Raw genomic sequence first — 13,645 nt, forward strand, 5'->3', positions numbered from 1 at the left:
GAGAAAAAAGGAGAGGAGGAGAGAGAGGAAGAGAAGTGGCTTCCCCCCCCCCCATGCTGGTCCCAATCTTACTATAAGCATGATCACCAGCTGGTTCTTCTTGGCCACCTGTGAGTGTGAGAAGATGCAGTCCAGTACGTGGGTCATGTCCGGCTTGAATTGCTCCCTCAGGTTGATCACACACTTGTCATAGTGGGCTGTGGGGGGACAGGAGACCCAGAAGGGTGAGGCAGGCCCACCTCCCACCTTGCCCTGCCCAGAGCTTGTGGCTGACACCAACGGCGGGTGGCATCTCTTGCCTTGCTGGAAATGATACTCCACGTTCAGGTATCTCCTCAACAGATCCAGCACCACAGCCTTCATGTAGCCACGGGTCCCGCTGCGGTACCTGGGGAGCCAAACGCAGCCCTGTCACCATGCCCACCACCCTCTGAACACACAGCGAGGGCTGTGACGACTTTAAGAAGGGGAAGGGAGCACAGGCATGGAGGCCGACACCAGCAAGAGCACTCTCCCTACAAGGCCGGCTGGAGGGTGGCCTGCACTACACAGGGAGACCTTGTCTAAGAAAGCCAAGGCTGTGACTAGCCCAGTGGGAGAGCACTTCCCAGAGTGTGCTAAGACCCGGTTGTAATCAGCCCTGCAAGACAGAGGAGGAGAAAGAGAGGAGGGGGAAAAGGGAGAGTGGAAAGGAGGAAGGACAGAAATAAGGAAAAGGACAGGAGGGGGAGGGAGGAGAAGAGGAGGAAGGGGAGAAAGAGGGGGAGGGAGGAGAAGAGGAGGGGAGGGTAGAAGGAGGGGAAAAGGAGAGGAAGAGAGAGGGGAAAGGAAGGAGGAAGGGGAGGAAGTAGTGGAGGAGGGGGAAAAGGGGAGGAGGAAGGGGAGGGAGGAGAGCTATAAAGTTATCCAGAATATACTCTAAATCCTCAGGTTAGTGGAGCCATGACTTGTTCATCACCAGACTCCAGACTGGCCTGGCACCCAGAACTAAGTCCCTAGACAACACCTGCTCAGGCCCAGAGAGAAGGGAAAACCTTAAGAGTTGAGCTGCTAAAAGAAGAAAGCCAATTTTAGCAAAATTTAACCACATAACAAGACATTCCAACTGCCTAAGCAACATACAAAGGTGTCTTCAAAAGTCAAACGGGAAGACGTTTGCCAAGACCGGGTTTGTAAATTCCCTGTCCTTTTCAAAACTACTGCCATGTGGTCTCCCTCCACCGTTTTTCTCTTCTGTAATATTTCTAAACTCGAGGGATGGATTTCCCCCACGCCTCTCCCTCCCTTTGCTAGGCGCTGAAGCCAGGGCCCTGGAGGCACCGGGATGCACTTGCCTCTGGACCAGCTGCACGATGCTCTGTGTGTTCATGAAGAAGACCTCGCGGTCCGCCTTCCGCTGCAGGGTGGCGGCATGGCAGTCCAGGATAGTGGCTATCTGGATAGGAACACAAAACAGGTCGGGCCACCACCAGCCACGTGATCCAGTCACCACAGGGGAGTAGTGTGAGGGATCCACCACGGGCTCCCAGGGAGGTCCCAGCCTGGTTGTGCTCAAAGACCCAAGCCCCGTGGCCTCTCCATAACAGCCCTGTTCACACCTTTAATGCCTCTCTGGGGACCCGAAGCTCAGAATGCCGATCATCACACAGAGATGTGAGCAGCAGGACCCAGAGGAGGAAGGAGTGTCCAGCAAAAGTGTGGGTGCAGGAGGGAGGAGGGTCCTGTCTTTCTATTAGGGTTCATGTGACTGGCGCGCTTGCTTTTTAAAATTACTATGGGATGTGTGTACATGATAGGCATGAGGATATATACGCCATGGCCTACGTGGGTCCTGAGGATCTAACTTAAGAGATCATACTTGACTGGCAAGCATTTCTACCTGCTGAGCCATCTTACAGGTCCCACCAAAATAAACAAATAAATAAAATAGGATTTGTAAAGCAAACTAGAACTAAAACTTGAATTAATGAAAAATTGCAGAAAAGCTCCAAATGTGTCCTTTTTTCCATGTGGCCTCATCATTTTTGGCTGCGTCTCAACAGTCTTCCTACTCCAGCGGTGATGTGTACACTCAATGGGAGACAGTCACTCAAGGCACCACTATCCCTTCCAAGCGGCTGGTCCTGGCCTTCCCCCACCCCTGTCCTGGCCTTCCCCCACCCCTCCCCTGGCAGCCACTACTAGGCGTCCTTTCTACACTAATTGCCTGTTCCAGACATTTCCATGTGGCCTTTTGACCGGCTCCTTTCCCTTAGCATAAGGCCCATCCATGTGGGAGCATGAATCAGAACATCATTCCTCTATGTGGCTGAACCATATTCCGACCTGCAGGAGCTCGGGCTGTAGCTCCATGGTAGAGTGCTTGCCTAGCATGCCTGAGGCCCAGCACTGCAAAAAACAAAACAAACAGGTTCACCCTTTAGAATTGTTGACCTCAGGGAGCGGCCTGACCTAGCTTCTCCAATGGCTAAAGAGTGTAGAGGATGATGGGCAAGGGCAGCAGGAGGGAATGGTGAAGGCAGAAGGGAGGAAAATGACCTGCTCAACAGCAGAAAAACTATATAGGCCAGAGAAAGTGTTTTTCATACTAGTGGGAAATATATACTAACGGTTTCCATTCCTAAGATGCATGAGGCCCATAGATGTGGACTTCAAAACCTGTGACCCAGGAGCAAGATTCTACAGCTAATGCCTTGAGACAGCTGGGACAGAGTTAGTTCTATTTGTACCCATGACTTCCCCTGAGCCTGAGCTGCTGGAGTGAGGCCTGGGGACTGGGGTGCACATCCAATGCCTGACCCTTGGGAGAAAATACTTGGGAGTGCTACAGAGAAGGTCAAAGAGAAACCCTGGGCCCACAACATTTAGGGTTAGCCCAGCTTGGGAATGAGCATAGGTGTGGCTGGCCGGAGCTGGCAAGAGCTGGCCGGGGCATGCACCTGCTGGCTGGGGAACTGGCAGAGGACAGAAGTGATGTTGCTGGCATACTGGGCCATCACCCTGCGGACCGCCTTCTCCACAGGTGCCGGGATGCGGCCTGCCACGCTGGTCATGATCTCCTGCAGCTCCAGCAGAGGGAGGGAGGGGTGCCGGAGTGTCATCATGAGCTTCTGGACCCACTCCTTCAGCTGCAGGATGACAATGGACATCAGCCACCATCTAACATACATGTGGGCGCCGCCGTCTGCCATGGGTGCCCATCCGACTCAGCCCACTCAGGCCACAACCTCGGATGGAGGAGATCTGGGCCCAGTAGCCTATGAAGCAGCCTAGGATAGAGTTGTCCCCACCTCTCCCCACACATGGGCACCCTGTGTCCCTCTTTGGGTAACTAGAAAGCCAGCCTGGTGTGGGGGATCACATGACAAGCTGACGTTTCTGGGGTTCTGCTTAGTGCCAAGTGAAATCCAAAGACCTTTCTGTACCATTTTCTTTTCTAGTCTCTTTTCATTATTTTTAAATTACATGCCTTTGTGTCTGCCTGTAGGGTGTGCACATGAATGCTGGTGCCCTCCGAGGCCAGAAGAGGGCACTAGATCCCCTGGAGTGGGATCCCACTGAAAAGGCAGCACATGCTGTCAACCATTGGGCCATTGAGCAAACTGCCTTCTTTACCTATTTTCCTACTTTTCTTTCTTTTTTTTTCAGAGACAGCCATAGCAAGCAGGTAGAATGATTATTCTCCCCATTCACAGTTGAAATGAAAACAGAGAGGTCATTTAAGCCACCCAAAGCCACTCAGCTGGGTAAGAAGGCCTCCTGCAATGATGGTGCCAACCCCCAGGCTCCACACAGGGCCCTGCGCATCCCAGGGTCTCACGGACTCTTACCTTTACACTGAAGAAAGGCTCAGGCAGGCAGTAGCCACTCATGACATTGGTCAGATTTTCCAAGACGCTGTGGAACACCTGATGGAGTTTCTCCCCAAGGATGGGCAGTGTCTGCTGGGCAGGGAGCTCCCCCATAAATGGCTGTGCCTGTGAGACACAAGGACAGGTCACAGACAGACAGGGAGCCTCTGAGACAGGAACACAGGCCATAAGCAGATCAGAGAGCCTGTGAGACACGAGGACAGGTCACAGACAGACCAGGGAGCCTGTGAGACAAGAGGACAAGTCACAGACAGACCTGGGAACCTGTGAGACATGAGGACAGGTCACAGACAGACAGGGAGCCTGTGAGACACAAGAACAGATCACAGACAGGCCAGGGTAGAAGACTGACCTGAAAATCCACTGGCCTACCCACTTGAAGCCCAAGAAAGAACAAGAGACAATATGATCCTGGGAACCTAGAATTACTAAGTTCGAGTCTAGATCCAGATTTTTCAAATTATCCCCTTGCAAATGGCACAAATTTGGCAACTTGTACTCTTATTGGGAGATGGTAATTTCTGTGATTGCTGATTTCTGTGCCTCAAGCTCTGGCTGCAGTCCAGACAATGCAGTGGGCATTGTCATTTCTATGAAGAATCTCCTGTCTCAGCGTGTAAACATCGCTTCCCAATTATCTCTAATTAATTGGTTAATAAAGAAGTTTATGAGCCAATGACTGGGCAGATGAGGGACTTCCGTTCCCAGGGCGTCTCAGAGACGAGAAGAGAAGAAAGCATGACTATGAGGAGTTCGCCATGAGGAAGGGGATGGAGGGGGAGTTCGTCATGATGAGAGAGTTACAGCAGAAGAACAAGGTAAGGCTGGGATGACAAGTAACGGGTAGATGCCGGGAGGTAGCCAGACTAGTATAACTGAGTTACAATAGATGAGAATCTGCCCAGCTATAGAGCTTAAAGCTTATTAATAAATCTAACAGGCCTCTATGGCAGTTTTTTGGGAGCTGGGGTGGGTAGCAGAAAAGGCCTCTACAAATACTTCATTCCAACACACTCCAACAGTTTTAGGGGGTTTTCCATTTTTATTCTGATTTTATTCTTGATAAAGATTATCCACTATTCTCCTTTTGGTTTTCTTTATAGGTTCTGGCCCTGGAACGTTTGTAGGTTGTTTTCACTACTTAGCACAGGCTAGCCTCGAACTCACATTTCCCATGCTTCGGTGTCCTGAGTACTGAGATTACAGGCCTATGCCACCATACCTGGCTTAATTGATGTGATTTAAAATTTTAAATTTATTTTGAATTTAAGATCTTAGTTGTGTGTATGTGGGGTGGGGCATGCGCACACGCGTGCATGTGCCCATGGAGGCTGTGTGCTGTCTGACATGGGTGCTGGGAACCAAAACCCAGGTCCTCTAAAAAAGCAGCAACTGTTCCTAATCACTGAGTCACCACTCCAGCCCCGAATCTGTGTATTTGTGTGTGTATGTCAGCGAGTTGGGGTGGGGAGGATTTGAACCTGGGGCCTTGCACACATAATGCACAAGCCCTACCACTGAGTTCTACGCTAATTAAAATCAGCTGGTGACAAATCAGCTAACATACTTCCCATCATCTGAGGAACTAAAATAGTCTGATCCCTAGGGGAAGATGCAGACCAGTGCTTGCCGGGTTAGATGAGGAGGGAACAGAAAATCGCTATGCAGTGGGCATGGGTTCTAGTCCTGAAAGAAAGGAAGAGTTCTGAGCAGTGGTGGTGGTTGCTCAACAATGGCTGACTTCAGAAAGGCAAAGGCACAGCTGGAGCAGGGCAGCTCAGTGGGAGACGATGCCTAGCATGCATGAAGCCGTGGATTCTGTCTCCAGCATGTGTACGCAAACACACATGTGTATGCACAGACACAGACACACACACACCAGAGTGGAGGGAGACAGAAAGGGGGAGAGAGGCAAAAATAGTAAATTATGTATATTTAACCACAATCTTAAAAAACAAGGAAATCTAAATAAAGTATTACATCAGTTAATAACACATCGGTAATGGTTCACTGTGACCAATGGATCATGTGATCACGAAAGCAGTCACATCAATAAATATTGTTAAGTTAATAATAGGGAAACTGTGTGCATGGGACATGAGAACCTTTTGTATGACCTCTGATCCTATAAATCGATAGCTGTATAAATCTATAGCTGATTTACATAACACGTACTAACTGAACAAAATAATATTTGAAAGGTGGACCAGATAGCTCACAGAGCCAGCCATACCTACAACTTGGAATGTGGTGGCAGAAGGACCCGGACTTGGCTACACAGTGAGCCCAAGCCTGAGCTACACAGCAAGGCCATGTGTGTGTGTGTGTTGGGGGGGCGGGACTAGTTAGACAGCTCAGGAGGTGAATGCTTGCCACGCAAGCCTGAGCACACAGTAGGGGAGAACCAACTCCCCAAAGTTTTCCTTCAACCTCTACTCACAGACAATGGCACACAAGCACACACACACAACTAATAATAACAGTAATGATTACTAAAAGAAAAATTTAATTCACAGAGCTGTGAAGGAAATGGAGACAAGGGCATGGCTGCCCAGAGCTTCCGAGTTACATCCTCACCCGAGCTGAGCGTGTCTGCACATGATGCAGACAGGTTCAGGACCAGAGCCCCTGGTGTGCTCTCTCTGACCAGGGTGGCCCGGCAGGGGGCCAGCCAAAGCAGCTAGGCCCGTGTGCTACATACCGCGTGCACTTTTGAAGGGTCATCCAGTTCCAGCCTGGCCACCACACAGCCAGCCTCCAGGATGACCCCCGGCCGCTTGACGTACTTCACCCGGCCACTCTCCTGCACGTTCAGGGTCATGATCATCTTCATCACCTGTTCGGCAGAGAGAAGACCACGCCAGAGTGTTGGAGGATGGGTTTGTGTGCTGTGTATTCAAATGCTGACTTCTGTGCCCAGAGATCTGACTGCATCGCCACTGGCATTACTGTGAAGCAGCTCCTGTCTCAATGTTGTGTAAAAATCGTTCTCCATCACTTCTGATTGGGTAATAAAGAGCTGAACAGACAATAGATGGGCAGAAGGGGATAAGTGGGACTTCCGGGCTGAGGAAGAGGGGGGAGAGAGGGAGAAGAGAGAGAGAGAAGAAGAGAGGGAGGGAGAGAGGGAAAGAAGGAGAGAGGGAGAAAGGGAGCGAAGGAAAGAGAATGTGTGTCTCAGGTGGGGACCAGAGAGTTGCCATGAAGATGAAAAAGGAACAGCCAAGGAGAGACCAAGTTGGCAGGTAAGAGGCCGTGTGGTAGGGCTACTTCACGCCACATGGCCTGTTACCTGCCATTTTAGTCTCGGGTTAGTCACGTGGGTTAGAATAGCTCAGAATCTGCCCAGTTGTATTGCCTGAGGCTTTTAAGAAACATAATAGGTCTCCATTATTCAGAGCAAGGACGGGTACAGAGAAGTCGTATTTTCATATCAGAGTTCCTCGGGGCTGGCACCAAGAGCCACCCCAAACTAGTGACTGTGGATGCATCATGGTGACAACAAATCTCTGGGCACCACTCAAGCACAAGACGCCTGGCATTTCTCCCAGCATGCTTGTGCTCCAGGCACGGGGGCCAGCCAGGAATAGTCTCCACCCACAAGGCCAGCCAGAGAGGCAGGTGTGTGTGCTGCCCATTTCACAGGCACAGGAACCGCTTCTTCCTTTTTGATTTAGGGTGCTGGGGTTGAACCCGGGGCCTCATGTGTGCAAGGATGCTGACGCGGTGCCTGAGGACCTAATGACACCACAGCCGTGCCCAAGCTGTCGTGTCTGTGGTGACAATAGTGTGAGTGAGCCTGCCACTCCACCTGTCTGGCCAAGCATGGCACCCACACTTAATGCTGAGACCCCATCGGCAGCAGCCTCTTGTGTCTCAGGCTTAGAGGTCAGGTCAACGCCTCAAGTGACTTCCAGGGTTGTCCAGATACGCTCCGCAGTGTCCACATGACAGAGAAGGTGTCCAGGGAAAAGTTTTTTAGAACACATCCCATTGCTGAGCAACGCATTTCTGTAGGCCGCCCACCCACCCCCAGCTGTGCAGAGCAAACGTTTAACCTCATGCCTGCCCGTGGTGGAGGGCAGGAGAACACAATGGGAAATGAGGCACCGCTTGAAGTCCGACCTGCAACTTGCTTGCCTAACCCGGAGCCTGAAGATGCCTAAGACATGACACTTGTGACCATGGTACCAACTACAGAGCCATGGTACCTTGCTGCTCCTTGCTCAGCGGTCCCCACGCCCAAGGCCCCCATCCATCACCTCTGTGAATTCCCAAAACTGCCTTCCTGCGTTTGAGCCTTGATGTCCCCCTCTGTAAACGGGGGGGGGGGGGGGGCTAGTCCTCTCCCTTACAGAGAATAACTGAGGTGAGGAACCGAGCCTGGGCAGGACGGCAGTTCTCCCTCAGAGCAGAAAGCGGAGGCTGAAGCTTGGCTCTGTGTGCTCTCAGGCACCATCCTTAGCTCCCCCTCCCGGGTCTGACTTCTTCATGCGTACCACGGGAATCACACGGGTACCCGCCTCCTCACTAAACCTGCTGAAAGGGTTATAAAAGTAAATACAGGGTTGGGGTGTAGCTCAGTGGGTAGAACGCTTGCCTGGCATGCTGTAGGTCTTAGGGTCCTTAGCATGCAACATACGTGTGTACATATATATACATATAGATGAATGTATATATGTATGTATGTGTGTATGTGTGTATATATAGATATATACACACACATAGTGAATGCGCTTAGAGCAGCACCTGCTGGATAGACAGCTTTCAACCAGTGATGGCCTGTGGTCTGCATCATTGCTGTCACCATTACTAAGGAGTTGTTGAGGGTTTTCTGTTTGTTTGTTTGTTTGTTTCATTTTGTTTTCTGTTGTTTTTTGTTTTTCAAGACAGGATTTCACTGTGTAGCCCTGGCTATCCCAGAACTCGCCGTGTAGCCCAGGCTGGCCTCCGACTCACAGCGGTCCACCTGCCTCTGCCTCCCAAGCGCTGAGATAAAAGGCGTGTGCCGCCACCACCTGGCACTAATCAGTTCTTGCTCCTTTCCAGGAGATGTGCGCGACCTGAGCTCTTTTAAAGGTATTCTTTGGGGGCTGGAGAGATGGCTCAGTGGTTAAGACCACAATCTGTTATATAATCTGTTATAGACCACTCTTCCAAAGGACCCGGGTTCAATTCCCAGCATCCACACGACGGCTCACAACTGTCTGTAATGGCAATTCCAAGGGATCTGACACCTTCACACAAGTGCACATAAAATGAATAATAAAAATATTTTCTTTTAAAAAAAAGTATTCTTTGAATATGGCAAGGAGTTTAGGCTGGACCTCGCAGGCCAAGGAGAGCACCGAGGCCAGCTGGCTAGGGGACAGGGTTTCAGGGGTACAGACACAGAAGGTCACCTCCATCTCGGCGTAGCTGTTCCCAGCCTCCACGTGCTCTCCGTCCTCCACCGTGTACTGAGTCAGCTTCCCAGCCGAGGGGGATCTCAGGACTGTGGGGTCGTTCTCCTTTTCAAACACGCAGGTCTTGTTGCCGATGGTGATCCGGTAACTACGGGGTGGGGGAGGGTGGGAAGTGGGAGACAGATGAGGCCCGGCAAGGGAGCCAGACTTCAGGGGAACTTCTCTTTTCCTAGGGCAGGCATTCTGTCACCCCCTGGGAGGCCCTGGGGCCTTTCTTCAGGCTGAACGCTAGTTTCTATTATTGACATGATCCCCCAGGGCCTGGCACAGGGAACTCAATCAAACAGTCAATAACTGGACTAATTCTAAATCAGCTTAACTTAGCCGGGAAAGACGGGCTTTTGGACAGTGCCTGCAAGAACCCTGACTCTCCTGAGCAGACAGAACATGGTTAGAAGGCAGCCATAGTGCCACTCACGTACGGTCCTAACCTACTTTCTTCTAAAATGGGCTCTCCCCTCCCTCCCAGACCCCCCACACTTTGTTCTCTTTGTGGAAGGTCTGGGTGGCCTCCTCTGCCTGGGTCATCCACATACCATGTGACCTCAGCATGGCCAGGCAAATGGAGGTATCTGGACCCATCATGCAATGCCCCATGCCCTGAGCTTCCAGCATCCAGCATCCTCCCACCCACCAGGACGCTTCCTGCCACTGCTGTTCAGTGTGGCATCTTCTGCAGTAGGCTGGAAACCCTGGAGCAATGACGTCAGTGGTCCTCATCAGCCCTAGCTGAGCATGCCGTCCACAGCATCTCACTGACCAGCCGCTGGATGGTGCATCTACCCTGGGCCCATCCTCCAGGGCTATGGACCCTGCAGCTCAGACCCAGGGCAGCTGGCATCTCCTCACTCAGCCCGCAGGTTATGGAGCTGGTTTCACTTGGCTCTAAATCCTCTGGTAACCAGAAAGGAGGGTGCCTCAGCGCCCCACCGTCAAATTCCTGCCAGGTGCGTGGAATTCCAGCCAGGAGGGGACCCTCTCCGGACGCTTTATCTAGAACCCCAGGCCCGCACAGAGGCCGGCTTTCCGTTTCCACTCCTGCGGAGAGAGCTCTACCTCCTCCCCGCCGCCCGGGCTGCAGCGCTCACGCACCTGTCCACCTCTTCCTTCATGTACGTGGTATAACTGCTGCCATTGTAAGACAGGAGCAGCCCCCCGTCGTTCAGCCGGTGGGCGTCAATCTCGATGTGGCGGCCGTTCATGATGAGAACGAACATAGTCAGGGACTGCCGGGCCACCTGCGGGGACAGGCTCGCGTCAGAACCCCCGTGGCTCCTGTGATGGTGAGCGCCAGCCCTGGGCATGGACAAAGGCTTCACGCTGCGCACACGGGCCCTGTGTAGCCATCCTGGCCTGAGCCGCGCTTCCTTAGAACTTCTGTCTCTCTGAGCATCACTATGGTGGGCAGGGACGGGGGCTCGCACTCAGATGAGGCATCTGTGGAGGCTTCACCGGGGACTTGTCCACTAATGTATGTGCCGCCCAAATTCCTACACGGAACCAAGGAAGTGGGATCCCGGGTTGAGCTGCATATATCATAAGGGTAGAGCCTTCTCAGCACCCTTATAAAAGGGACTCCAGGGTCATGAGATGACGCAGCAGGTAAAGGCACCTGCCATCAAGCCCCACAAGATGGGTTTGATCCCTGGGACCCACACACGCTGTGTACTTTCAGACACACAGACGCACACACACGAGTAAATAAGCAAATTCAATTTTTAAAAAAATGTTAAAGGATCTCCAAAGAGCTCCTTCGGCCCCTCCTACCACACGAAGACACACAGCGAAGGAAGGTGCCCACTAGAGAGCAGGAACTGGTCCCTCAGAGGATACTAAATTGACCCCAGATGCCCCGGCCTCCTGGACCTTGAGCAGTGAGTGTCTCCTGTTGTTTACAACACCCTGCCCTACGGTGTTCTTTTGGAGAACCTGAGTGCACAGAGACACCGAACATGCACTGTGGCCCACCAGAGATCCGGGACACCAGAGGGAGGCAGTGAGCAGGCCCAGGCTCTGCACTTCCTTCCCGACAAACCCCACTGCTATCCATGCTCTCTCCACAACACACACAGATGTTACATCATATGAACGCAAATGTTTGGGGGACAAGACAGCGAGAAATATGGTTCAGTGGTCTTTGGGTACCACTCAGCATTCCTCTTCTCTACTGTTTAGGGTTCAAGGTCATAAACCACACAGCAAGTCCTAAGGGACACACCACTCAAACCCCAGCATGAAGACTCCACTCCAGGTTCATCGAAGAAATGAAACGACCTCCCGTCCGGCTCGAGGGGGCGGGAACTTCTGAGACTCTCGGGCCTTTACCTTGAGAATGTACTTGGTGCCGCCGTAAATCAACTCAACGTCCACAATGTTCAGCAGGGAATCCGCCGGGAGGACCTGACCCCTGATGGAAAAGACAGGCCCGCCATCAGTCCAGGCAGGAGCAGAGATCCCTAGAGCACCCCCTTGGGCTCAGTGACATCCTCCATGGCCCTCAGAAGGATTGAACTCGGCTGCAGAACGGTGGCGCTGTGTGCGAAGCCCTGGGCTTCTGGCTTTTCACCCTTCATGGGCACCAGCAAGCCAGACAGAACTGAGTCTGATTGGAGGTGTGGAACTAGCCCCTACTGAAGCCTGGGACATTTTAGAACAGCTTCACAAACCTTCTCCTGGGAGAAAGCCCCACGTGAAAGTCAGCTGTGGTGGTAGGGATGTGCCTACAAACCCGGCATGGGGAGGGTAAGGCAGGAGCATAAGTTAGCTTGGGATACATGCCCAAACCATGTCACGACAATATAAATGGTTAAGAGCACTGGCTGCTTTTCCAAGAGGGCCCAGGTTCAATTCCCAGCACCCACATGGTCGCTCATAACAGTCTATAACTCCAGTTGCAGGAGATCTTTCGCCACAACAGACAAAACACCAACCAATGTGCATAAAGTAAAAACAAATAAATCATTAAATGTGTGTTTATAAATGGGGGGAAATGTCTGGTCTGGGGACGTGCCACCCCCCAGCACCCACCCAGGCTGTGAAAGTGCTGTCACTCAAAGGTGATGAGCAAGCAGAGCTGTTTATTTTGGGCTCTTTGTAGGAGCTCTTCTGTGAGTTTGTCACGGTACTTCTCAGGAGAGGGCTAATTGCTTCTCTTGCCAGGTCGCTAAGGGACCGGGCCTCCCTTTAGTAGGCGGGAGACATGGGTTCTGCTGTCACCCTACAGCACACAAGATGGTCCCTCCACAGAAAGCCACCTTGCCAGCTTTGCCATCCTGCCCTCCATGCCGCCGCCCACACGCCCCAGGAGGGACACACCCCAGAGAGAGCCATCACCCTACCTTTCCAGGGAGTGCAAGAACTCCGTCATGCAGGTTCTGAACATCGCGTCCGCCACATTCAAGGCCCCACACACCACCCCGAGCATGACGTCCGGCTTCTCTGCCTAGGAAAGACTCCAGGTCTCGGTGCCCGAGGGAAGCATGGACCTCAGCCACCCCCGGCGGGGGAAGGGAGGGGGAGCGAAGCAGCTTCTCACCTGTACCCTCTGAGCGATGAGGTGGTCCAGCCACCCCGTGTCGATGTCGTTGTTCTGGAAGCTCTCGGTCTCCAGAAGGTTAACGAGGTATTCCACGGTGGTCCGGAAGTCGCCCCGGATGGACAGTTCCTTCAAAGCCACCACCATGTTCCTGGAGGGGAGAGACGTGTGAGCCTACCCATTTTCCAGGCCTACCCATTTCTCAGAGAGTCCGCGTGAAAGCAGTTCTGGTCAACGTGTTGGCCACTGTGAGTGTGTTTAGGCCCGCGTCTCACCACTGACTGTCCTGAGGGGCGGGTCTCTGTGGCTGGGAGTGAGTTCTGCCCCCACCCCACCCCCTGGGCCTGTCAAATCTCCTTTCTCAGAAGAGCCACTTCTGCCCTGCCCAGGGGTGTCTGCTGCGCCTGGCTCAGCAGCCTGGCAAGCTTCCTGGCGGTGGGCCTGCTCACAGTGAATGTTACTGGGAAAAGGCATTCAGACGAAGCGTATTGCTGGATAGGAGGCTCCAAGCAGTGACAGCGTCCTCATGAGCCACAGGCAGCTACAGGTGAAATGCAATAATAGCTATGTTTTAGCAATGAAAAAATGAAAAGACACAGCGAGGTCGAATGAAGGTGTCAGTAGGCCGCAGGTGCAGTGTCAGGACCTGAATCCGAATGTGACACAGAACGTGACTTCGGGAGACCAACCCATCCCAGTTTTCCTCCCCAGTCTGTGGCAGCTGCAGACAAGTTCAAGCCCAGGAGCAAGCTGGGCCCACCTCCTCCCGCTAA

The 13,645-nt window shown here is 52.5% G+C and overlaps 1 protein-coding gene across 5 annotated transcripts in view; it reads right to left on the reverse strand.

Moving 5' to 3' along the window:
* Positions 1-13,645, reverse strand: part of Acacb (acetyl-CoA carboxylase beta) — a 104,597-nt gene that overhangs the window by 36,443 nt on the left and 54,509 nt on the right. For 4 of the 5 annotated variants that reach the window (XM_021634699.2, XM_060382581.1, XM_060382580.1 and 1 more), the window contains 11 exons: positions 12,873-13,023; positions 12,676-12,779; positions 11,663-11,744; positions 10,430-10,575; positions 9,275-9,425; positions 6,574-6,708; positions 3,831-3,977; positions 2,940-3,128; positions 1,335-1,435; positions 300-388; positions 73-197 (listed from right to left, as the gene is read on the reverse strand). In XM_021634699.2, the coding sequence (XP_021490374.1) occupies positions 73-197; positions 300-388; positions 1,335-1,435; positions 2,940-3,128; positions 3,831-3,977; positions 6,574-6,708; positions 9,275-9,425; positions 10,430-10,575; positions 11,663-11,744; positions 12,676-12,779; positions 12,873-13,023 (1,420 nt within the window). Of the gene's footprint in view, positions 1-72; positions 198-299; positions 389-1,334; positions 1,436-2,325; positions 2,389-2,939; positions 3,129-3,830; positions 3,978-6,573; positions 6,709-9,274; positions 9,426-10,429; positions 10,576-11,662; positions 11,745-12,675; positions 12,780-12,872; positions 13,024-13,645 lie in introns of all 5 variants that reach the window. The other variant, XM_060382583.1, reaches the window with a different exon arrangement.

This window comes from Meriones unguiculatus, chromosome 4 (genome assembly GCF_030254825.1).
Source record: "Meriones unguiculatus strain TT.TT164.6M chromosome 4, Bangor_MerUng_6.1, whole genome shotgun sequence".
Lineage (NCBI taxonomy): Eukaryota > Metazoa > Chordata > Mammalia > Rodentia > Muridae > Meriones > Meriones unguiculatus.